This window comes from Cryptomeria japonica, chromosome 6 (genome assembly GCF_030272615.1).
Source record: "Cryptomeria japonica chromosome 6, Sugi_1.0, whole genome shotgun sequence".
Classification (NCBI taxonomy): Eukaryota; Viridiplantae; Streptophyta; class Pinopsida; order Cupressales; family Cupressaceae; genus Cryptomeria; species Cryptomeria japonica.
The window spans coordinates 170,578,321-170,602,804 of NC_081410.1; the positions used below are offsets into that span (position 1 = coordinate 170,578,321).

At 35.3% G+C, this 24,484-nt stretch overlaps 1 protein-coding gene across 1 annotated transcript; it reads right to left on the bottom strand.

Annotated features, from left to right (window-relative positions):
- Nucleotides 1–908: 908 nt before the first annotated feature.
- Nucleotides 909–17,201, bottom strand: LOC131071791 (cytochrome c oxidase subunit 6a, mitochondrial). The gene is made up of 4 exons (XM_058007744.2): nt 16,943–17,201; nt 14,808–14,914; nt 7,927–7,969; nt 909–1,363 (listed from the first exon to the last, which is right to left on the bottom strand). The coding sequence occupies exons 1-4, from the start codon at nt 17,067–17,069 to the stop codon at nt 1,317–1,319; spliced, it is 324 nt and encodes a 107-aa protein (XP_057863727.2). The 5' UTR covers nt 17,070–17,201; the 3' UTR covers nt 909–1,316.
- Nucleotides 17,202–24,484: the final 7,283 nt, after the last annotated feature.

Sequence of the window (24,484 nt, forward strand, 5' to 3'; positions counted from 1 at the left end):
CAGCTCAAGCTTGACCAGTGCTACTCTGCAAAAATTATCTTTTAGAGTAAATTCAAATCTGAAAAAACCTTGTGGCTGCAGAAGAGCCTTTTATTTCATCTCCTTCATCAAAATAGTGTGAATTATTGTGAATTTGTGATGTATCATGCACCTCAAAATGAAATAATGGCATATAAGATATTCATTAAATATATTCTTATGAAAAGAACCCTGAATTATCAGCCAAGTTAAAATGCTAGACTTTAGGTAGTAGCGCTCCCATAAATAACATCATAGCCGCTAAGACTGCACATAAAATAAATGTCAGTTAATGGAAGTGTAAATAATTAAAATTTTTAGTGGAAGACTTTGTATATAGATTTGACATAAATATTTATGTAAAAATTATGTAGATATGTTGCTTTTAAAGTAATGAAAACTTACTTTAAAACCTCCTCTGATAACTTAAAAAATTGTGTTATATATGAATGTTGTATCCAGCCATATGCATATTGGGAGGTCTTAAAAAATGGCTGTATCCGATACCCGTATTGGTGTCCATGCAACTTTGATTTCCATTCAATAATCCATAACATATTTATAGGATTCATATATATATCTTATTTTATAGGAAACTCAGTAATCAACTTGCCTAAATATATTGAGTTGCTACACGAATAAACAATTCAATCCAAACAAAAAAACATTCATACAACCAACAAATGATATTTTAACAAACCAACCTAATTAAAAAAACATTCATACAACCAACACATGATATTTTAACAAACCAACCTAATAGTGTAATATCCCATATCCATGTGAACACTAATTCCTAACAGAATCAACATTTTTATGTAAAGAGAATGCTAGTCTCAACTTATTCACGACAAGCTATCATCCTTAGCTTTATATGTTGGGCCCCAAGCTGGTTTTTCAATTATAATTCCCATAAATTTAAATATCATTTCATCGTGATTGGATTCTATAATAGCAGTGATCAATTACCCAAAAATAACACATAAGCTTTGTGATGCAACAAGCACAATCCAAGTTTGAGTAATGGAATATGAATAGAAGTTTCTACAAGGAAGCAAAAGATCAGGCTCATTATTTCACAAAGCAGGGCATTTGTCCTTAGCCAGCATGCGCAAAAAGCAAAATAAGAGAGAAGAAACTCAGATCTGAATCTGGACGTTCCAGTATTATTGAATAAAACCTAGAATTCATTCACAGTTCTGCAAGTAAAGAAAACATCCGAGGATCAAATGTAAAGTCTCAACCCACACATATCCAAGATGCCTAAATCTGCTTGTCCAAAGTAAATTTCTTTGCAATTAGTGTTCAGAGTGATGTTTCTTCCTCTCGAAAAGACCATCAGGACCTAGCATCGACAGCAAACCAAAAAAACAGTTAATTACAAAAAATAACACCCAAAATCAAAAAGATCCTCTGTTATATGACTCCCAGACATAAATTTGTAAATTTATTTCTGTGAATTGTAAAACAATTAGAGCATCAACGTTGAGTTTAAAATCCAAACCGAGTCGCCGAGCCGAGCAGACCTCGCCGAGTTTTTATGACTCGGCCCGAGTCATGGAATATGATATATAATTGTAAAAGTATATAATTTCAAGATTTTGCCGAGTCATTGCCGAGTTGTAGCCAAGTCATGAGTCGAGTTGGCCTTGCTGAGTCTGAGCGAATCCGAGTCTGGGAACTTTGGTTTAAATAATGTGTATCATTACATTCAATATAATAAGATTCATGCATTGCCTTACCATGTGTATAATTATGTTCTTCAAAGGGTTAACACAAAAAAAAAAATTCCTAAAATCAAATCATAAAAAGATCCACTGCTATACGACTCCTAGACTTGCATTTGTCAATATATTTCTGTGAATTGTAGAACAATTAGAGCATCCATGTTGACTTTAAATAACATGCATATCAAAACATTCCATATCCAAAGATTCATACATTGCCTTACAATGTGTATAATTATGTTCTTCAAAGGGTTAACACCAAAAAATAGTTACTATATATAAACCTGAACTAACATCCTCTCAACCAGTCATATCTAAGGCTGGGTCTCATGGACGGGGACTTCATAAAAAGAGCTGGAACTGCTGAGATTTTTTAGGAATTTTTTGAAGCTGTTGGTCCCATGAATTTTGTAATGCAGTTCAGTTTAAAAGTTTAAGCTCCAAAATTGAAGGAAGGTGGTGGTCTCATGAATATAATACTTTTGTCTTCTACAGTGAGCAGTGATAAAAATCTGTTTTAAAAAAAACATTTTCCTTCCAAAATTATTTATTAATATAAATTTAGACTTGGATGTTTGACAAACAGCGGATATCATCCCTAAGCTGGTGGGGCAATTTCTAGCCCCACCCCATTTTCACCAGCTTAAATATGCAAGCCTAAAAAGTAGGAGCTTCTATTTTCTAGGACAAAATTCCAAATAATCCCGTAGCACTTTTTTTTTTCATGGGACCTCCTCCTCCTAAGAAAATAAAAACTTAAGCCCCTCCATGGCACCCTAAAACTATTGATGAGCAATGACAGAACCTGGAGATCCTTTCCTGGGCAATAGATGAAGGCAAATGCTTGCATAACGTTGCAAAAGCTTGGGCATTCTACATGGTTGGGGATATTTTAGATGCCCCTCTCCACTCTTGGACCAAAGACACCAACACTTCAAGAACTCTAGTTTTACTTGTGTCTATAACCCCCTCAATGGGGATGATGTAATAACAAACGAGTTAAGTACTTGGCATGAAACATTTCCCTTTCTTTCATAAAAACAAGAGACAGCATCAAGAAAATGAAAAAGCTCTTCATTGTCTACCATATGTTGCAAAACAAATAGTTGTTGGACAAAAGCTAGCCAAATCCAGGGCGTAACCATCAAATATCTTTATGAGGCAAAATTAGGGTAGCCCATGCCTATTTTCCTGGAGACTGCGAGCCAGAGTATTTCATACACTGATCCAAATATTTACCCAGACAATGTTTATAGATAATTTTTTAAGCTATCGATGTTTCAGAACACTTGTCAAAATCTAGAAGATATTGTTCGTCTTACCTCTTCGTTGAGAAGGTAAAGGCACAGTGTTATTAAAATTCATAGTTCCACAAAGATTCCTGACGTGGAGACGCAGGGACGAGTTTCAGGGATGGGGGACCAAGGGGCTAAATTTGGGGACAGTAAGGGGGCAGTGGGGGAGGGCAGCAGAGCGATTGTGGGGAGGTGGCACTGGTTTACAAATTGGGGTGAACTGAAATCTTCTAGACAAAATCTGCAATATAACATCTCTGACTGTCTCAATGAAAGGCAAACTAGTTTTCACAAAGTTAAAGGTTGCAATCAGTATGTAATAGCATGTGCCATATAGCAAACAAACCAGCGGCATCCCAGGTGGAGTTGGCAAAGGTGGTGGTGATGTAAGGGGACATTTCCCCCAAATCCCCAAGCCTCGGAAACATTCCTGTATAGGGTACGCAAGGTTTATTGAAGGGACATGTTCAAATGGAACAGTGTTAAAATTTAATATAATATGAGGAATCTGATGAGATAATATAATATCCAATGCTGAATCAAAATTGACTGCAAATCCTAAACTTAGCCATAGTGAAACTCCTTTAAATATGATGTGAGGAAAAAAAACTAATTTGTAGCAAAGATTCTTGACACTTTTTTCACTGGTAGAGCAAGAACTATGTCATACACACCTCACCTACTGCAGTCAAAGATTTTGTTCTGAATAAAAGGTGGTCTGTGGAGACCTTTAATTATTCAATATGATGAGACAACCTTTCCTCTATAAAATCAAAGACCTTTTTTTAGAGCTGGATTTGACAAGACATAAGCGCTGCTAATCTGGCTCAAGTTAGAAATTGAGGGTTAATCAAAGACTTTTAAAGGTATGCATAAGCATTTTCTACACTTGTCTAAGGAAAAGGAGAGAACAATGTTGTAGAGGCCAATAGAAATGTAACCAGAGCTCAAATGATCATTCATTATCCTATCAAAGTATATGGTGGAAGATGATTCCAAGGTATTAATAGATCTGTTAAAATCAAACCAAGTAACAGCCATCGATTTTTAAAACTTTGACTGTGAGAAATCAATCAGTACTTATATTATAAAAATAATATAAAGGTTTAATTATTATAATAAGGCATGGGTCTTGGTCAAGTAATAATGCAAGTAAAAAGTTGGAGTTGTGTGTATCTTGGAGCCCTCCAGCGAAAGGTTGGTTCAAGGTAAACTTTGATGGGGCTGCACAAGTAAGTAGAAGTTTGGCAGGGACAGGTTTTGTAATTAGGGATGAGAAAGAAGATTTAATTAAGTGTGGAGCTCAAAGGTTAAGGAGGAGCACCAATAATGAGGCTGAAGCTCATGCTGCACTTTTAGCTGTCAGATTGGCTAGGAGTTTAGGGATTAGGAATCTGCATTTAAAGGGGGATTCTCTGATAATAATTCAGGCCATTATGAATGGGGATATCAGAGCTTGGCACTTGCAGGGTTATATCTCTTTGATCGTTGAAGATTTGAAATCTTTTGACAATTTCAAGGTGAGTCACATTCGAAGAGAAGGTAGTCACACTGCAGACAGATCATCAAAATGAGCTCTATCCTTTAAACAGAAAGGTGACTCAAGGCTGGAAGATTTCCAAGGCGCTCTTAATTTAGATGTGATGTAAGTGTCATGAGTTAATTTTTTGACAGAATGTTTGTTTCGTGGTGCTCTTCAGTTGATTCCCTCCTGAAGTGGTCTACCGTGCTTTTAATGTGAAAGCGTGGTAGCTGAATGGTGTATTTTGTATGATATGGAAAGGACATTTTATTGCGAATGTGCACTTGTTCTTGAAGTGGCGGCTTTTTTTGTTTATCCCTCTTATTTAAATGATGGCGGGTGTACAGATATTTTCGGGTCACTTCAATCCAATTTCATTTTTCAGTAGGGCAATGAATTTCGAACGTGTGAAGGATGTTAGCAGCGCATGTTTTAAGTTACTAAGAACGATCTTATTTAAGATGACAGATTTTTGAGGCTCGACGGATAGATTCGTAATCTTTCTTTTTGATGATATTTAAGTCCCTGCTGTCCTCTCTTTTCAGACAAAGCTGCTTTGAAAAACAAGTTTAGTCGCTCTCTCTGGTTTGAACGAAGGTGAGCTCTTTGAGTTGTGTGTTTTTGAACCCATGGAAGCGAATTTTACAGTCAGCACAAAGAAACAACAGAAAGGTTTCAAGGGGCCAGTTAGCAAAGAAAGAATGCAGGGACTTCTTCGCTTCAAGGAAGAGGAGGCGGTTAATGCAGCTCTAGGGGTCAGCAGGAAGAAACAACAAAAAGGTTTCAAGGGGCCAGTTAGCAAAGAAAGAATGCAGGGACTTCTTCGCTTCAAGGAAGAGGAGGCGGTTAATGCAGCTCTAGGGGTTTTGGGGCCTTTGTTTATGGAAAATAGGATGCGGTGGAGAGTCAATCTGGACGTAATATCCATAATTATTGCCTGGGGTTTGTAATTGGGGTAAGACACTGAGGTTGTAAAGTGGGCTGCCACATCAATATTTGAAGATGAGATGCTGGAAGGATTGGGTTCCATTCTGGAGTGGTCTGTTCCAAGAGTAGGGATGGATTATTCAAAAGATTTCGAGGATGTTAGGGATACAGATGGGTTTGGCATTGTTTCCTTTGTGAGGTGGGTAGGAAAGGTTGACAAAGATGCATATGAGCTGGAAAGAGCACAGGCCTGGGAGAGGCTCAAGGAAGTGATTTGGCGTCATGAGAGGGAGGAGAATGACTTGACTCGAGCTTGGCCGCGGGAGGTTCACAGAAGAGGTCAATCCAAAAACAGGGGCAGGCAGTGGGGAGGGGTTAGATATGCCAGAGGAGCTCGTGTTGTGAAGGATGCCAAGCAGCAGTTTCATGCAGGATAATAGGTTATGTCTGGCAACGGTCTTCTTTTTTGTCTTATGTAATAGACATTTGTTTTTATATGCTAATTTGTAAGGAGCTGGCATAGGTCTATTCTTTTTGGATGGTCTATAGATTAAGTTTGTGATGGTCCTTATGTTGACGGCTGGTTTTTTGTAGATTATCCTTTTATCAGGGTGGTCCTACCATGGTTGTATAACAGTGTTATAGGTCTATTAAGGTTATGGTGGTTTCCTTTTGAAGGCGGTTGTTTGTTTTAGTTTCTCATATTGGGCTGTTTTGGAGGTTTGGAAGCCCAGATTTCTACTATATGTAAACACTCACTTTATTTTGCATAAATAAAATACAATATTATTACCGACCAAAAAAAAAATATAAAGGTTTAATTATTCATTCATACAAACAGATTTTCTGCCTTGGTGGGTACCTCTTCATAATAAAGGGGCTTGTCTAGCCTTTGGTAAAACATACAGTGCAGTTTGATAAGACACAAAATATAACATGATCCACAAAGATAGTAGACCAACCAAAAATTGAGCAAATGATAAATTTCTATGGCCAGCATCAAAAATAATTAATAGACATGTAGCATAATCATTGCCTTTATTTGTTTGTTTTATCTTGGTTAAAAAACTAAGCCAGAATCCAAGGGCAGTCAGTGAACAGTAGTGGTGATATCTTGAAATGGCGAATACCTGAGGTTTAAAAGAGAAGCCCATACTTGTTTTCATGAGTCCACAGAACAAAAGTATTTCAGAAACTGATCCTAGATATCTTCCCAGCACGCATCTATAGATAATTTGCAAGTCTATTATATTTGGGAAATCTAGTAACAAGATCTAGAACATATTATAAGTCTTAGCTGTCCAATAAAAAGTGAAAAGCACAATGATATCCATATTATATAAAGAATTTGATGTCAAAGAAAAGCCTTAAATTGGCAGAAAAAGAAATTAATTTGTAACCTACATGAATTAAATGATAAAGATTAAAAAAGAGAAGTAGCTCAACAAGTCAGAGCACAAGATACCCAACCAGATAACAAGGAATTGAGGACAGAGTTGCAAGACACAGTTATGCCATGCAGGAGGTCAGCACTTTTGTATCATATATATAATAAAACACTGCAAGGTGGGATATGTTAGTGGTTATAACTGCTCATAAGAAACAATGGAAAATCTCCAGCATAACCTGATCCAGCAGGCTCAGAAAAATAATGATGATAGGAAGGAAACAAACAGTAATGGTTGCAGATGGTTGTAAATGCAACCGAGAAGACAATAACAGCCTTGAAACTTGAAAGTTCTATATTCTACCTTATATTTAACAGACTAGACATTGATGTGATCTGAAAACAGTTAAATGCAATACAGGGTAGAAATGACCATACAGAGGTAAAATGCTATAAGGATCTTCCAAGCATTGAAAAATCAAAGATGAAAAGCCGTAGTGTGTTGTTAGGTCAGTTGGATTTTTAGGTTAGTAATAGGTATTTATGCTAGTGTGAACATTCTGTTATCACATTATTTGCAATGCATTGGATGATTCGTCAAATATAATTCTCTGCTTTTATACGGAAAAAGTCCAGATCCTCATATACATATACTGTGCTTCAAAATAGTATCCTTGACTTCAGAATAGTATCAGTGAGTAAGCAGACTTTAGCCAGAACCCAGTATAAATAATTACCTTTGTCATATAAATAATTTGCAGCTATTAATTTTTTTTAAATGATTTTATAATTTTATAAATGTAGTGCCCTGTAATGTTCCTTAGTGCAACAGTAAGAATGGCTCATCAAATGTTCCCATGAAGCTATGCATTTCACACAAACATGTATAAAGTAGTTCTACAATACCAAAACAAAATTTAAGTAAAATCCAAAATATGAAATTGTTTTCTTTTGGGTGAAAAAGGTGACATCATTTTGCTACATAACATGAAGCATTCATAAGCGCCATAAACAACCCTGTTAATTAAAAAAATAGTAATCAAGTCTTACCCCATGGAAATTCTTTGTTCCGGATATGCAAGTATGGGTAACGCTGCAAAATAAGATATATATATAAATTAAACCTTCAGTGAGCAAATACTTGTAAATTTCAACAAACCATATCAAACAGAAAAATAAAAATAACATATATCTAATCCTGTATTAATAAATTGAAAGAGGATGCCAAATATTATAAGCAAAAATACTTGACCAAAACTTTTGGCACTTTAGACGCTATGTATATGAATATATCACAAGATGTTAGAAGATGCCAAATGTTGGGAACACGTAGTAAGTGGCAGGACTGTTATGAATCCCCCTTTGTAACATTTCTAATTTGACATTTTGTTAGAAAGAAAAACAAAATATAGTTAAAAAATACAAATGAACTTGCAAACAGCACAGAAGCCAAACAGTCTCAAAAATTGCTGAGCAGACTGTGGGACTTAGAGAGAAGGCTAGATGCTTGGAATTACGACTCACCTTCTCACATTCTTGGCTGAACACATTGTAAACTATCTTCCTAAAAACAATGAAGGTCCTCAATCTTGCTTTGGGCATCACAATGTACTTTTCTACTCTGTTTTAGTTTATAGTGTCATGCATCCTGGTTACATTCCATATATTAATTATATTTTTAACTGCATGTGTATGTTAAGTTTTATGAGATTCTGTGTAATCTGACTGATTAACACATAATTTTACCACATAGTAAAATGTTAGACTACAATGCATCAGCTATGACCCCCCATCTCCACAAAAGAACACTTGCTGGTAGATATTATTATGAGATTCTTCAACAGTGTTTGTTGGAGTTAATTTCAAATTTGTTTGGTCCCAAAGAAAAACATAAAATCACTAGTCAAGTCAATACTGAATAAGTTGAATATAAATTAGAGATAAAAGCAATTAAAATATATTATATTAGGATATGATGTCCTAACATGAGCGTAGTTTCATAGATTTAATCCTGAATAAAGGTCTACACGCTACAATTTCTTTCTTATATGTTTCAGTTGGTGATAGACTTATTTCTCTATATAAAGCATGTTAAATTTCAAATAAATGGGTGACAAATTTTCAGAAAATTTCCGAACTGGCGAACCCAAACCCCATTTTCAATTTTTTTCCAAACCAGCGAACTGGGTCATTGAACCCGAACCTGTACCGGCAACTTAGATTAAAGCATAAGTCCATGTGACAAGCAGACCTTTATTGTTGCACAACAACAAAATCTTAGTTGCTGTGCAAGTGCAGCAGATTTATGAGTGGAGAAAAGTTTCTAAAATTGTCTTGACAATGACCTAGAACATCATTATGAGATTCACAAAGACAAATAATCATTTCATCACTTATTTCAGGGCAGTTCTACTGTAGACAACATGCTAGAAGTAATTTTTGGATGGCAGAGTGTGATTAGAGCAGTTTGTCCCTTTTAAGCAGTCATTCGGCTTCCTAATAGACTGGACTGTTGCTTCTCCTGTTTTGGACAGTGCTAGGGCAAGAAAATCATCATTATTGGTGACTACTCACTTAAAATTGGAGTTGCGACAGTTGATGTTCATCTCTGAGGCATTACAGTTTGGGTTTTCTCATTTCTCGTAGGGAACAAACAGCTATTAAAGGATGTTTACAAATTACAAGCCATCCTGAGGAAGGGCACTCTTGTTTACTTTCATTGGAAGAGGAATTATGCAGTTTCAGCCATTGTTGGTGCAGAGCAACTTGTGGATGGATGATTTAACTCTTGTTACTTATTAAGAGTAGTAAAGGTCAAACCTGGACCAAAATTCATTCATATTGATTGTCCTTAATGGTTATAGTGAAGTTTGGAGAGAATCTACTCAGCCAAGTGGATAGTTCCCCTATTCAATGCCCTCACTGAAGAATAGGCAGAGCAACTTGTGGATGGATGATTTAACTCTTGTTACTTATTAAGAGTAGTAAAGGTCAAACCTGGACCAAAATTCATTCATATTGATTGTACTTAATGGTTATAGTGAAGTTTGGAGAGAATCTACTCAGCCAAGTGGATAGTTCTCCTATTCAATGCCCTTACTGAAGAAAAGGCTGCTCACTACGGCTGCAAGGACGGAAGTTTTAAAAGGTATAGAGTTCAATGAGGTGATGAATGCACAGGGCCTGATATTGCTTAAGGTGGAGCTAATCCCTTTGTCAGGTAATGTTGACTGCAAGTGAGCATGTGAAATGGCAGACTGCTCCTCTAGGATGGTCATTGCACTGGGTGTTTAATTCTTTGCATTGGGAACCGAATGCATTATTAATGGATGTTACAAGGTGTGTGCCCTTGGTCTCCTTGTGATGTGCAGTGCAACGCTTGGGTTTGTGACATGGCTTAACCAACTCCTGTGGATTCTATAAGTCCAGCGGTTGTATCGGACATTAACAAGTCGATCTTTTGGTGCAACGGCAACCGCACTTGTAACAAGTGGTATCAGAGCTTGGTCACAAGTTCAAACCCCTCGCTTACGCTGGGGGGGAGATTGTTGCAAGGTGTGCGCCCTTGGACTCCTTGTGATGTGCAGCGCAATGCTTGGGTTTAAGACATGGCTTAACCGCCTCTTGTGGATTCTATAAGTCTAGTGGTTGTATCAGGCATTAACATGTCCATCTTTTGGTGCAACGGCAACCGCACTTGTAGCAATGGAAACATTTTAGACATCAATGCATCAACCTATGTAATTTGAATGTGATCAATGATTGGATGACTTGATAATGAAAATGCCTTCAGTCAAAGAATATGTACAGGTTTAATGACAAGATGTTTAATGTACCTACACATAATGCCTGGAACAAAGACTAAAATAAAAGCACAAAGAATAGATTAATTTCTCTAATCTAAACCCGGATGCCAAGAATTTAAATCATTGTAACACTAGACGTTAAGTTAAACAAATTGATTATGTAATGTCGCCTTCTGAGTAATGGTTGGTAGAAAAGAATTATCTAGCCTTTACCATTCCTTGAGGCTAGAAAATTAATTGAATATTATGGGAATGAGTGAATAATTAAAATAAGGCCAAAAAGCTTATTTTAATTATTCATTGACTTAAGTTAGGGTCATTTTTAAGTTATGACGTTATCTCTCCTAGGCGACCATACTTGGGGCCTGGGGGTAATTTAATAATTAATACAACTTATATTATTTTCCTAAGTCGCTGATGAGGAGTCTTCTAGAGGCATCGATGGTTTTTTTGGAGTGGCTGGAGTTATTATTTAAGGGGTTGATTTGCCAAAGAAATCATTCTTTATGGTCTTCTTTTATCGATTTATGAGTTCTTTGCAATTTGGTATTCAAGCAGGACCAAAACCCTGTTATCAGCAGCTCTGGACATAGCCCCAGGTCTGCAACAGCAGCCTGATTTAATCTGGAAACGATAAGTCTATTCAAGGATTCTATCGATAAAGCTGAATCTGTTTATTTTGGGCGGTTAGAAGCATCATAGACAGTCTGATTGGTATCAATGCCTCAGCCTGGTAGAAAGTTCTACAGCGCTCAATACAAAGGCTCTGATTGCTGCTATTTCAGAGAAGCCATCGTCAACAGGAGCAGTTCGAACAGTGAAATCCATTTTCAGCATGTGGTTCATATTAGCCTTTGTCAGAGATTGTAACCTGATCCTGATGCTATGTTTGGTACGCCTTGTATTCAACAATGGATATTTAATGGTGTCTCTGGTTGAAGCTTTGTTTGATAGTCTTGGTATTAAAACCTTTGTTGCATGTTAACAAATACCTCATCGATCTGCCTATAAGTTTTGCGAAAATTTCATGGAATGAATTATCTCTTGGTTTGGCTGTTCGCTTATATCTGTTATTAGTAAAAATCCCTAGCAAGGATATTTCAGATTAGGCAATGTCATATGACTCTTCACAAAAAAATCAGAAATAGCAAGGGGGCTAAATAGCAAGGGGGTGCAAAGGAATTAGAACTGTAAATAGATTTGTATTATCCAAGAGTTTTGTACAACAGAATATATGGTATCCCAGCCTCATAATTGAATCTACGAAAGCTGCAGAACCATATGGTTCTGAAGAAACTATGTAATCTGTTCCTGCGGAATTCACTGTAAGGATGTTTGCATTCTCCGAGCGATGTGGAGTCATCCATGCAGCATGACAAATAGAAAACTTGAGTTGTGTATGCACAAACAGATCATTCCTTGCAAACTATCATTATAAAATCACATAACTTTCTTTGCTCATGTGAGTGTCTCACTCGTTCTTGCTTAATCATCAAGTCTTAACCTTGACAACACCTCATTTGGTTGAATTATGGTATGAATTAAGGTATGCAATGCTTTGAATCCAGCTATGGCATACTTCCATAATGGAGTTTGTTCTATATTACATCAACCTTGCATGGTGTTTAAACCTTAAGTTTGAGCTCATCAAAAAGTAGGAAACATCATCACTATTGTGAGATGAGGAATTCTATTGAGTATTTTGCTATCTTTGAAGAAGTCCTCATGATTATCAGAAAGAGGAAGCGTAAGCATGGTAGTGTTGCCTCAATAATCAATTTTCATGCAAGAGAACATCAGCCGGTTGTGGTTAAGATCAATAGTGCCAGGAAAGAGGTAGCATAGAGGCCTACTGGCCAAAAATTCATCAACAACGCTACCATTATCATACAATCCATTTATGCAGCTGGAATCCTATTTTAAGATTGCTGATTTTAACAAGTAAGATTGTGAGTTACGGTTTTCACTTTTCAGTCTTGAACAGCTACAATTATGTTTAAATTGATGTCATAAATTCAAAAGAAAATGTTTGTCAGTTGTTGTTGAAAGGGGTGATTATAGGTGATTATATCAGCCAACATTGATGATGTTTGAGAGGCAATGCAGATGGTTCATAACCATCAGCAGTTGTTCTTCTTAACACTTCAGTAATGAAGTTTATTTTGAGAATGTTTGTGTAATTGATAATACACAATTGACGAACATCATTCAGTTCCATCAGAAACAATCCAGATGTTTGCCAACAATGTTGACATTGAGATGGACTAATTGTGATGGTGACTTGATGAGGTATGTTCATTCTTTTGCCCTCAATTTATATGTTGATACAAAAATTTTGCAAACTGGGATTTATATGATTGGTAGATTGCTTCAAGAGGTTCAATTGGAAGGAGTTGAATGATTGAGTTGTAATTGCTTGAGGACAAGCAAATCTAGGGAGGTAAACTGTAATCTACTTTCAAACATTATTGGTTTGTGAACAATTAATCTATTTTCTGAGTTTTCCCATAGGCTAATGGTGAGCAGGGGAGAACTCCAAAGTTTTTCGAGAGCACCAGATTAGTCAAAAGTGTTGTTGTTCATGGCAGTGAGTTCAGATTATCTTGTTGAGTCTCACGATGCTTTCAGAATGCAATTCTGACTTTTTGGGAACTCTCCAAACTTCTTGGAGAAGCATGATATTTTTAGACAATCGCCAAGTTGCATTGGTTCATCATCCTAAGTCCTCGATAACATATTGGTATGATCAAAATTTCATATTTGTCTCATTTCCATGCTTTCCGCAACTTGGGTGACTTATTTAATTAATTAAATAATCACAACTTAAGTTGTCCTAAGGAGGAAATATTAAAAAGGCAAGTATAATTATTTATTTAATTTTTAAGTTGTGCCTACAAGTGGACACATAGGGACAAGGGGGTCTTTTGCACAAAATAAATTATTTAATTTGAAAAAAGAATTTGTTGGCAAAAAAGAGTGATTATTATTTTGGAGAAGAAATTGTATGAAATATTTTGGATGAATATTGATGAATTCTTTGAGGGTTTATTTAATTTCAAGCCATAAAGTTCTTGTCATTTAGGATTGTCTTGCAGATTATCTATGTTATTTGTACAAGAGTTTACTTTGTAATGTTGGTTGGTCATTAAAAACCAAGTCACTCCACTCCTCAATGCTATTATACGTGGATTCCTTCAATACACACAAAATTAACTCAGAAGAACAAATTCTATTGTTACTCCTTCAATAGTGCCATTTCTTAAATTTTGGTTTTGAATGCTTGTAGATGTTACATCTTGCCATAAATTCCTTGTATGCATGCATAAAGATGTAAATCCCATCACCATACATTTTCACTGGTAGTTAGAGAAGGGTAGCCTCCCATAAAAATTGAGAAACTACGGTCCTACACATTGACCTTAACAAATATTAAGGGTAACATACACACACAAGCCCTTCCTCAACAATAAAATATAGATATCTCATAAATCTGTTGGTATACCCATGCACGCATACAAGGTTCTACACCAAGCTATAGAGATTCACATCGAACCACGGGGATGCATCCCCTCCCCCCAAAACCCCGCATTTCCAGGATGGGGACATCTCTAGAAGAGGTTGGCATACCAAACATTATTTAACAGCTCTTTTGTCTACTTCACTATAATATAGATCACACTCAGCTCTACTGATTTGAAAGAGATTATTGTTGGCTGTATAAAAATCCATCATTTACATACATTTCCAACACCACACAATTCTTTGCAGGATTCAGACCATAGGAATAAAAAGCCATGGATTGGAAGTCCAACATTATATTCTTATTTAACATACTCTGTTCAAAATCTATAGAAAGAGCCTCATTTGTTACCACTCGTCTCTATTGATTGTAAACGGTGCTCCCAAGTATATCTATTCCATTTCCAACACAAATCACAGATTAATTTGTATATTATCCCGCATGCAGCTTTTGGCCTCAGCAAGGATCAGTTCATGGTATCTACTAGGAACAAAAAGAATTCAAGCAATTTCAAACAAGAAAATTTATTAACTGTACTAATTTTAGCCTTGCAGCTACTTGTTCACTTAATTATTTGAACATTATAAGTAAATAATTAAACTTACTGGAGGTTCGTCAAAATGTTCATGTTCACCAGATAGGTCATAAATTCCCAGGGCGGTGCATGCAATTATTCCTGCAATAGTTATTCTTTTCCACTTCTCAGTTTCATCTGATAAAAACCATTGTGACATTAGTAGTTTATTAAATTATACTGAAGTGCATGGCTAGCAAAATGAGTCACGATTTTACACAGCATAGCAAACCAATGTCATTCCAGGCTCAAACAGCCATACATATATATTCCTTTGCTAAGTACAATAACCAATTTGCTCTTTTTACAGAAAAATTTAAAATTTGCATAGCAATGAAATATCTTTACTCCAAAGAGCATCGTAGGTCAGAAAAACAAATATGAGAGAGGCAACAAAGGAACCAAACTACCAACAATAGTTTTCCAAAGCCCATTGAGCCAGTAATTACAAACTACCCTTTCACATCACTGACCTTAGTTCAACACAGATGCAAAAAGCTTTTAAAAACTTACAATTTGTATATTCCTTTGCTAATTACAATTAAAAATCCACTTCTTTTTACAAAATTTTAAATTTGCAAAGTGAAAGAGTATCTATAATCCCAAGGACACTGTACATCAGAAAAAGAAAACTAAGGAAAGGCAAGAATGGAACCAAACTACCAGAAATAGTTTTCTAAAGCACAGTGGAGCCATTAAATACGAATCCATATTACCATCAGGATCCTTAGTTCAATCCATAAAAGCAGAAATACTCATCATTAATTGTAATATATATTTTCTAGTCCCCTATGCCAAGTTTTTCCCTGCAAATTATTGCAAGCTTCTGCATAAAATTGGTCAAACTGACATTTGACTGAAAAAAATGATTGATTAAAGAAAATATGGGGATTAAATCTCAGTTTTCAATCAAAAAAACCTAGGTTCAGTATCTTTTCCAAATTTTTCCTTACCCTGACCCAATTTAATTCCAATAAATTGTAAAAATATTTATCTTTTGGTTTACCAAGTTATTCCCCAGAATGATATTTGCTGCTACGGTTCAAGTAATGTCCAACAGATCAAAAAAGATATTATAGATCCTGATGCTCTCTTAATAAGAGTTTAAAACCAGAGAAGTAAATATAATAAAATCTATTCACTTCTAGAACGGGTTAGTAAAAATACCGATTACCCTCATTTCAATGTATGCACAACAGTCAAACATTTAAATCACGGAGCCTAATGACCCCTAAGTAATATTTCCAAACCAGAACCATCAACATGGTAAAAATCATACAGTCTGGAATCATTACGTACAAATCTCCAATGTGGAAGAGTTCAACAGAGGAACTGTTAATGTTGACGAGTCCAACAAAGAATCTATAAACCCTAATGCTCCCCGAAAAGGATTTTTAAATAAGAATGGCAAACATAAGAAAAGGATTAGGATTCATTTGTCTAAGGGTAACAATAGACATTCACGAGGGCATGTTAAAGGTTCAAATATTATACGCTGTAAGACATTCTACGATTCCAGCAGGCATGTAATGATATTGTGACACAACTATTACAATGTACATTTGAGAATAACGCCCAACCCCATCCCCAGTCTCATCCTCCACCCTCCCAAACAACCGAATAAAATAAATAAATAAATAAAACAATCAAATAAAAACAGAAGCGAACCACGAAATATAAAATTAATTCCCAAACGCCCAGTTTTAGGGTTTTGTTATGGCCATGCAAAATGCATCAAGATGTTTGCAGTAGGATTGATGCCATACGTCTCCAGTTTTAACATTAGAGTGTTCACAATTTATTTGAATAAGAAAATATGCTTGATCTAACTGGAGAAAAATGATAACGACGAAACCCTGATTGATTCTCATTCTCCACCCTCCCAAACAATCCAATAAAATAAATAAAACAATCAAATAAAAACAGGAGCGGACAACCAAAGATAAAATCAATTTCCGAAACGCCCAGTTTTAAAGTATTATAAATGGCCATTCAAAATGCATCAAGATGTTTTCGGTTAGATTAATGCCATAAGTCTCCAGTTTTGATATTAAATTGCTCAAGATTTATTTGAAGCTCTTGACTTAAAAATCAATGAGAAATTATGCTTGATCTAATTGGTAAAAAAACGACAACGAACAAACCCTAATTGGAAAGAAAACTCACAGGCATCATCGTGCTCTGCTGAAGAAGCAAAAGATCGCTTGAAGTTGGCCGACCTCAAATTTGCAGAAGGTGCGAGTCTGCTCTTGAAAATGGCTGGTATCATTCCAGATCTCAGAGCCTGAGCCATTGCAAAACCTTTTCCTTTTTTCCTCTATTCAATACAGTCCTCTCCTCAACTTTATTTTAACGTGACAACACTAAAATAAAATTTGGCGCATGAGGAAATCCAACCCCTCACAGACCATAACCAATTGTATAAATGTCAAAATTAATTATTTTTTTCTCACTAAATGAAGATGGATGATAAAAATTTGGCATTGATTTTGTGTACTATTGATTCATTAATTTTAGAAAATTGATTGTTATCTTAAAAAATAGATATAGATCAATTATGTGTTTTGTGAGTTGATCATGATTGTTCTAAATCTAATATGATACATGAAGTTGATGTGGTAAAAACTAGTATATCTATATTTTATAAATAAAATTTATGTAGAAGACATTGAAAGATATCAAATTTTAAAAAGTCTTAATTAATTTCATATGGTTAATATTTATTAAAATTTAGTCTTATTTTAAAATATGAAATGATTTGCATGCAAAAATAAATAAAAGCGAGTTTGAAGTGAATCTTGCCTGGCATCTCTATGTGACGGGCTTGTAAAGAGGGATAAATTGTAGGTCTAAGTGAACTTGTTGCAAACCTAAGTGTTTGGGTGCCCAAAACCAATTGATTTGGTAGTTTGGTGATGTATGACACTTATTGGATCCATTGGTTGAGGATTTGTGTGCATTTGAGAGGTAGTTGCTTTGGAAAAGAGGGCTAATTGGGGCCCTAGTGCAACGATAGAAGCCATTTTTAATGAACATGCTCCAAAACACCCTATGGTCACCTATAGATATGATTTAGGGCTCTGAAAAGGGTACTCAAATCTGATTTCAAATTTTGGAGAAGGGGGCTGAGTAGATAGATCTTTTTACTAGTCTTAAAAAGGAGGGCTACTAGGAGTTGGGGTGGTTGTGAAGTATTCCATCATTCCACATGCTAGAAACCTTGACCAATGCTTGGAACATGTTTGTTTGGATGTCCTAAGATGGTTGGGAAGCCGACCCTTGAGTTCCTAAGCCATTTGAATGTCCACACCAAATTGAGCTCATTTGCCTAGGTCTAGGAGGCCTAGATTGTTAGGTGAGTTGGGAGAAAGATCTCCCTATGTGATTGTTTGCCTTGGTAATTTGAGCCCTGTTTTGTAGGAGTTTACTAAGAGAGGTGGGAGGATGCTTAGGAAACTCCTACAAAACAGGGCTCAAATCACCAAGGCAAACAATCACATAGGGAGATCTTTCTCCCAACTCACCTAACAAACTAGGTCTCCTAGACCTAGGCAAATGAACTCAATTTGGTGTGGGCATTCAAATGGCTTAGGACCTCAAGGGAAGGCTTCCCAACCATTTTAGGACATCAAAACTTCTTTAAAATCTAGATTTAAAAATATAATTTGTTAAATTAGAAGTTTCTTTTAATTCTAGATTTAGAAAAAAAAAATGCATTTAATAAATAATAATAATAGGAAGTTGCTTTTAATTTAGATTTTAGTTTGTCTAGTCATTAAAATGACACGGATAAAAAAGTTGGGTGGGTGCCATTGTAGTGTTACGCCTCTTAGCGTAAATATACTTTAAGATTCTTTATTCACTTTTATTTTCTTAGTATCTAGAGTTGTCAAGGTGATGTTTGAAGACATCTTTGAGGAACATGTTAACTCAATAGATTAATGTGTTTTCTTAGGTCAAACCCCTTGATGACCAAATTAATAGCACTAAAAAGGACCAAGTACATCATTCATGGACATGTAAATGACCTATTTGATGATGACATAAATTCAATTGCTTCATTACTCTTAACGATTACACTCTGGTAATTCTCCTAATCAACTCACCTTGCATTTATTTAAGTACACAATCAAAGTCTTTAAATACCATGACATGGCAACAAGTTACATAAAATATGTCCTAGGTTAACTCATAGTAGCTAGTAAAATGTGGCAATAAATTTAGAATTTGAGCTTGATGACTTAGATTTTGTAGGTCGTGTATGTTCTTCATTAGGGTGACCTAGGTTAATCCCCCATCTTGCAAGATTCACAATGAAGGGATAAAGTGGTGATCTTGATGCAAAGAGAAAATGTATGAGGATTAATGCAAATAAGGGTGAGTATATGATTAGCTTTCATGAGGGTCTATTCACATCTAGACAACTAGAGCAATCCCAAGAGGTCATTGAGGCCATTAAGATCCTGATGTCCTCTTTATGCTAATAAAATGTAATCTTTTGTTTTGTTTTTAATGAAATGGGAGCTACCCCCTTTTGCTAGCAGTTTGCCAAAAAAAAGGGGTGAACCAAATATTAGGGATCAAGTTATAAGCCACGTCTAACACAAGATTATTCCAATTATGTTATGGCATTAAGACACATACGTCAAGGTAGGCTCAAAACTAAATAGGTCACCATTACATTAATTATTATCCAATAGTCATGGAAAACAAATTTAAATACCTGTAGCGCCCTAAACTGTACTCGCCTACAATTTTGTCCTCACTTAGGCCTTAGTTTGGCGTTCGTCCTCTGATGAGCCGAAATAATGGCTCTGTTTTGATAGATTTTTGTCATAGAATTCCTACTTAGGTCTTGTGTCTGGATAATATTTGGGTCAGAAGACTTTCCTAGCTGATGCCTTTTTAAGTATTTCTAGAACTAATTTATCATATACCTAAGGTTGCTATATAATGATTTCTAAATGGTTCATCTATGCAAATTATTTAAATCAATCTTAGAATGTAGTTTAATTTATGTTATGTTAACATTAGTAGATACACATGCTTTTGTGCACGTTAACACCATGATGCAGGGTCAGCCAAGAAGAAAGAAAGACTAAGTTGGCGTTTTAAAGGAACATCAACATGTCGCTATGATGCAGACCTGGTCAAAATGAAGAAGCATTGAAGAAGATCGTAGCCACTTGATCGCTTCCTCAGCATAGTGGTTTGTGGGACATTCATAATTGTTCTTAGTGGAGCTTAAATCTAGGAAGGAAATCGTGCTATATCTTCTCAACTACAGGATAGATGTTGTTCTGCTTTCCTGCGTTGACTTCTTCTTTTGTATAATAAACATGTTTGCCTATTCCGTTGGAATGTGGATTGATTAGTTAGGAATCTATTATAAGTTTCCTTATAAATAAAAGGTCTCTATCTTCTCTCGAGGATACATAATGACCATAGAATTTGTAATAGATCCAACTTTCAGACTTATGTATTTTGCAATCAATTTGGAATAAAGAAGTCAATGTTATTTTGAGCTTATCAGTTGCTATCTAAGAATTTTGGATATACTCACTCAAGGGGGCCCACTTGGTGAGTAGTCCCTTTGTGTTTTTCCATTAATTTACATCTTGCAATAGTTGTTGTTTTGGCATTCGACTGTTCCTGCAGCCACTAGAAACAATTCCTATGTCTGTTCCTGCAGCCACAGTGGACATAGTAGTTCCTATCCGCTGGCCAAAACCTTATCATTTGGTAGCAATTTCTTAAGTTACTTTCAGTTGTGAGTTCTGATTAAGTATTAGTTCATTATGTTTTTGCACATTTATTTATGAGAATTTCCTTTCCTGCAGTAAGATAGAATGGTTGCAATTTGAACTTAGTGCACATACAATGTTGGCCTGTTTTAAGTTTACGTCCTTGGTCGATAAAGTATATGAGTCTTTGCTACAAGAAAGCTAGTTGTTCAGTAAGGATGTACAATCCTTGAATTGAGTTTTTATAGCCTAGTTGACATGCCAGTTGTGAGGACCAACATCCTCTAAGGCCTGACCGAAGCTCTGATTCTACTCACACCAACTGCCAAACTCAAATTTTCACTGCTTGCACTTTCCTCCCCTTAATCTTGGAGCCTCAATGTCCATGACTCTCAAAAAAGGGCCTATTTTGGGGCCTCATAATGGTCACCCAATTTGGGCAGGATCTAGATCCCGTGTTGGTCTATGTCAGAAATTTAATTTGTTTTTCAACCAACAAGTATAAAAGGAGGTCTACCCCTATCATTTTAATATAGAACACTCATAATTCGAATTCATGACCAACTCAAGAGAGAAAAATTGAGATCCTACATTCAAGTGAGCAAGTAATCAGTCTTCTATCAAGCATTGGAACATAAGTAAAGTCAAGATTCAAGCATTAGATATGGCATTCGTGTTCTATGTTTTATGAAGACTATCTACATGAAACCCTAATTCCTTGTGAATACAAATAAAAGTTCATTAAAGGCATATCATTAATGTTTCTGACATTTTCAACCTTTCCCTCAAAAGGAAAGCATTTTACTATAGTACTTCATTTACATTTCAATTATATTTCATGGTTAATTCCAAAACCGAAGTTTGACCTAAGGCAAACCCCTATTCCCAACAATTTTCCCCTACCCTATGTGTAGGAATAGGTACAGAGTTGTGTTTCATAGGAACGACAGGATTCACAGAGACAAACAGGTTCCCCTTTGGACGGCAAAAATTTAGGAGGACCAAGGTAGCTACCACCTCGATCCTGACAATTCAGATCAAATTTCAAGGAGCAGATCTGAATCATATTCCTTTGCTAAAATCTACGTTTGTGGCTCCGTACGAAGACTGTAGCTCACTGGTTATGCATAATCTCTTTGATAATTCATTGCTTTACCCTAATCTTTTACAATTTACAAATACAATTCAATTTAAGGGAAAGAAGAGCCCCATTTAGGAGGCCTAGAATCTTATTAGAATCTTGATCTCTTAAGATCAAATCTATCAAATTCTTGTCTCTCCCTATTGTAATGGTAATTAAGCAAAATTAGTGGTTTCACTACACTCTATGGTGAAACCTTACTTTTTTCCCCTTTACAATACCATATAATAAAGAATAAATACATGGGATAAAGTGAGCACACACTTCTTTCAATTCCTCTAATTTCTAAATTCCAAAAACCCCATATCCTTTTTTTAACTATTATTTCCTTCATTTGTATTTTGGAATGCCTACTCATTTAAATCTCTATGCACATCGAAGTGGGGGCAAAATGAGAAAATATAATTGCATACTTCAAACTTTTATCTCTTTGTTTCATACTAATTTGTGCAAATGTTATATATGCTCTGTTTAAGCATGTTATTTGCCTCTAATGTACTAGCTAACCCTAAACCTAGATCTCCACATTCCTAGTGAATAAGATTTAAGGTCGACAATAAAAATGACAAATGAAAGAAGTGATAAGAGAAATATAATTTGCAATATGATGTAGATTTTGATCACTTTAACTTATCGAGATGTTGTGACAAAGACATGAAAAACGGGACTTGGTATTGAATATGTCATTAGAGGCATGTGATGTCTTGGCTCCTAAAATTATAGGCTCTTCTCCCTTGAGACCACTACTCACAACTAAGAAAAAGGTAACAACAAATCTTGGCCAAGAGGCTAGCTATTAATGGGAAGAAGGCAAGTTGAATACAATGCACAAGAGTAGGTCTCATTCTCTTCTTCTTTAGGATTTATTAATGCTAGAGGGTGATCCCTTGAGGTATTTCAAAAGGAAATCAAAGAGAAACGATGCAAGAAAATAAGTCCTTGAGTATTATGACATAGTAGGAGTCGATACCTTTTAGACCTCATCGTTAGTAGGTAATAAGTATGCATGCACAAGTATCATGGATATAACGCAAGATTGCAACACTTAAGATCAAACCCTTTGTATTCTCATTAACTTGTGCATCTTGTGATCTCAAAACTATAACCCTATGAATGTTTGTCATTGCAATGGCTCTGCAACTACACATTTCTAGAGCAATGAGGGTTATCAGATTAACTAGAGCTCCTACATGCTTGTATATTTAAAAAATATTACTTGAGTATGTTATCACAAAAGATGCAACAGGAGTTATAAAACCATATCAAACACATAGGTAGAGAAAATAATTATACTACAATAAAAATCGGGTTTATTTCAATGAGAATATTAATCACAAAACCAACCAAATTAGTGTCTACTTCATTTGGTAACGATGTATGGAGACAAATCAACAAATATTAGACTCCCACACACATCTTAGTTCCCATAAAATAATTTTAAGATAATTAAAATAGCTCCAATTGATATTTTTTCACATTTGTTTAAATAAACTATCTTTAAGTATGATCTATGTTATATTCGTTTAGTTTATAGTATTTATTTGGATACATAGATGGTGTTTTCATATTAACTATTAACAAGAAAGTGGGAACTGATTACTTTATCCATGCCTAAGAAAATAAAGCTTGAAAAATGTTAGAATAAATTGTAGTACATTGATATTATTGATACTTAATGTGATATTGATTTTTAGAAACAAGAATGATAGATAACAAATAAGAAAATAACATAACAGCCCTCTTGCTTATTTGGAGAAAAAGATAGTTTTTTTTAATCAAGGTCAAAGGTTTTTGTACTTTAACAATGTTACTTTTATTCTTTTCTTAAGCCATTAATTGTTGGGGAGATCAAGATATCAGTTGAGTAGAAATTTGATGAATTAGGAATCCTAAATCCTTTTATGGAACCATGCAAATAGTTATTAGTCATTATTTTGGTTGACTAGTATATGCCTAATACTTGAAGAGCCTAGAGTATATTTCATAGCTTATATTAGGTCAATAGAGTAGTATTGATCTATAAAAAAACAATTATGGTTATAATTCATCACTAATATTACTTGCCAATGTTTTAGCTCCTACCCAAGCTAAGGAATGCCATGGGATGGTTACTTATCTTATTTTAGATCCATGCATCAAGAAAGACATAACTTCCCTATGAGACTCTTATCTATAGTTTTTAAATATTAGTTTTTATTGTATCACCAATGAGTAAAGGTCAAGAGCTAGGATAATGATTAAACAAATGGTGAAGTATTAACTAGGGTTAGGTAATATTTTCTACTATCAAAACTTGAGAACTAATGTAGAGAAAATAAATGATTATGTTCTTTTATTTTTCAAAAGTATGTGATCGTTATCAATCTATAACATGTTGAAGTTTAACTTAGTAGAAGTCGTCATCTTTCAAGTTCTTCTCATGCAATATTTATTGGATAAATTTCAGATTTTGTTGGGTTTTTACTATTAATGGTACAAGCGTTAGATATCCTAATATATATCTTGAATGTAATTAACGAGGTGATGATCTTTTATTTAATCACACAAAGACATTTACTAATAACTCATGTTTTTTTTTTTGTTTTTTTTTTTCGGTAAAAGGCCGAGGCCAAGAATTTATTAATCATTTTGAATTATACACTACTCCGCTCATGCGGGTGCTGGTAGGAAAGGGTGGAGGCGAGAAAACCTCCGGCCTTGCCCGAGACCATAGTCCAGCAAAACATTTATACTAGTTTTAGATTTAATACATCTTCACCCCGGGCCAGGGTGATTAGGTGGGGGGTCTTTTTTTTTCCTCCCCTTACAAGCCCAAAAGTATAA

Excerpts from the sequence above, each read along its gene's own strand:
- LOC131071791 (XM_058007744.2), bottom strand. The coding sequence starts at position 17,069 with ATGGCTCAGGCTCTGAGATCTGGAATGATACCAGCCATTTTCAAGAGC. Across the intron at positions 14,915-16,942 it reads AGCAGAGCACGATGATGCCT|ATGAAACTGAGAAGTGGAAA; the intron begins GTGAGTTTTCTT and ends GGTTTTTATCAG. Across the intron at positions 7,970-14,807 it reads AACATTTTGACGAACCTCCA|CGTTACCCATACTTGCATAT; the intron begins GTAAGTTTAATT and ends CTTATTTTGCAG.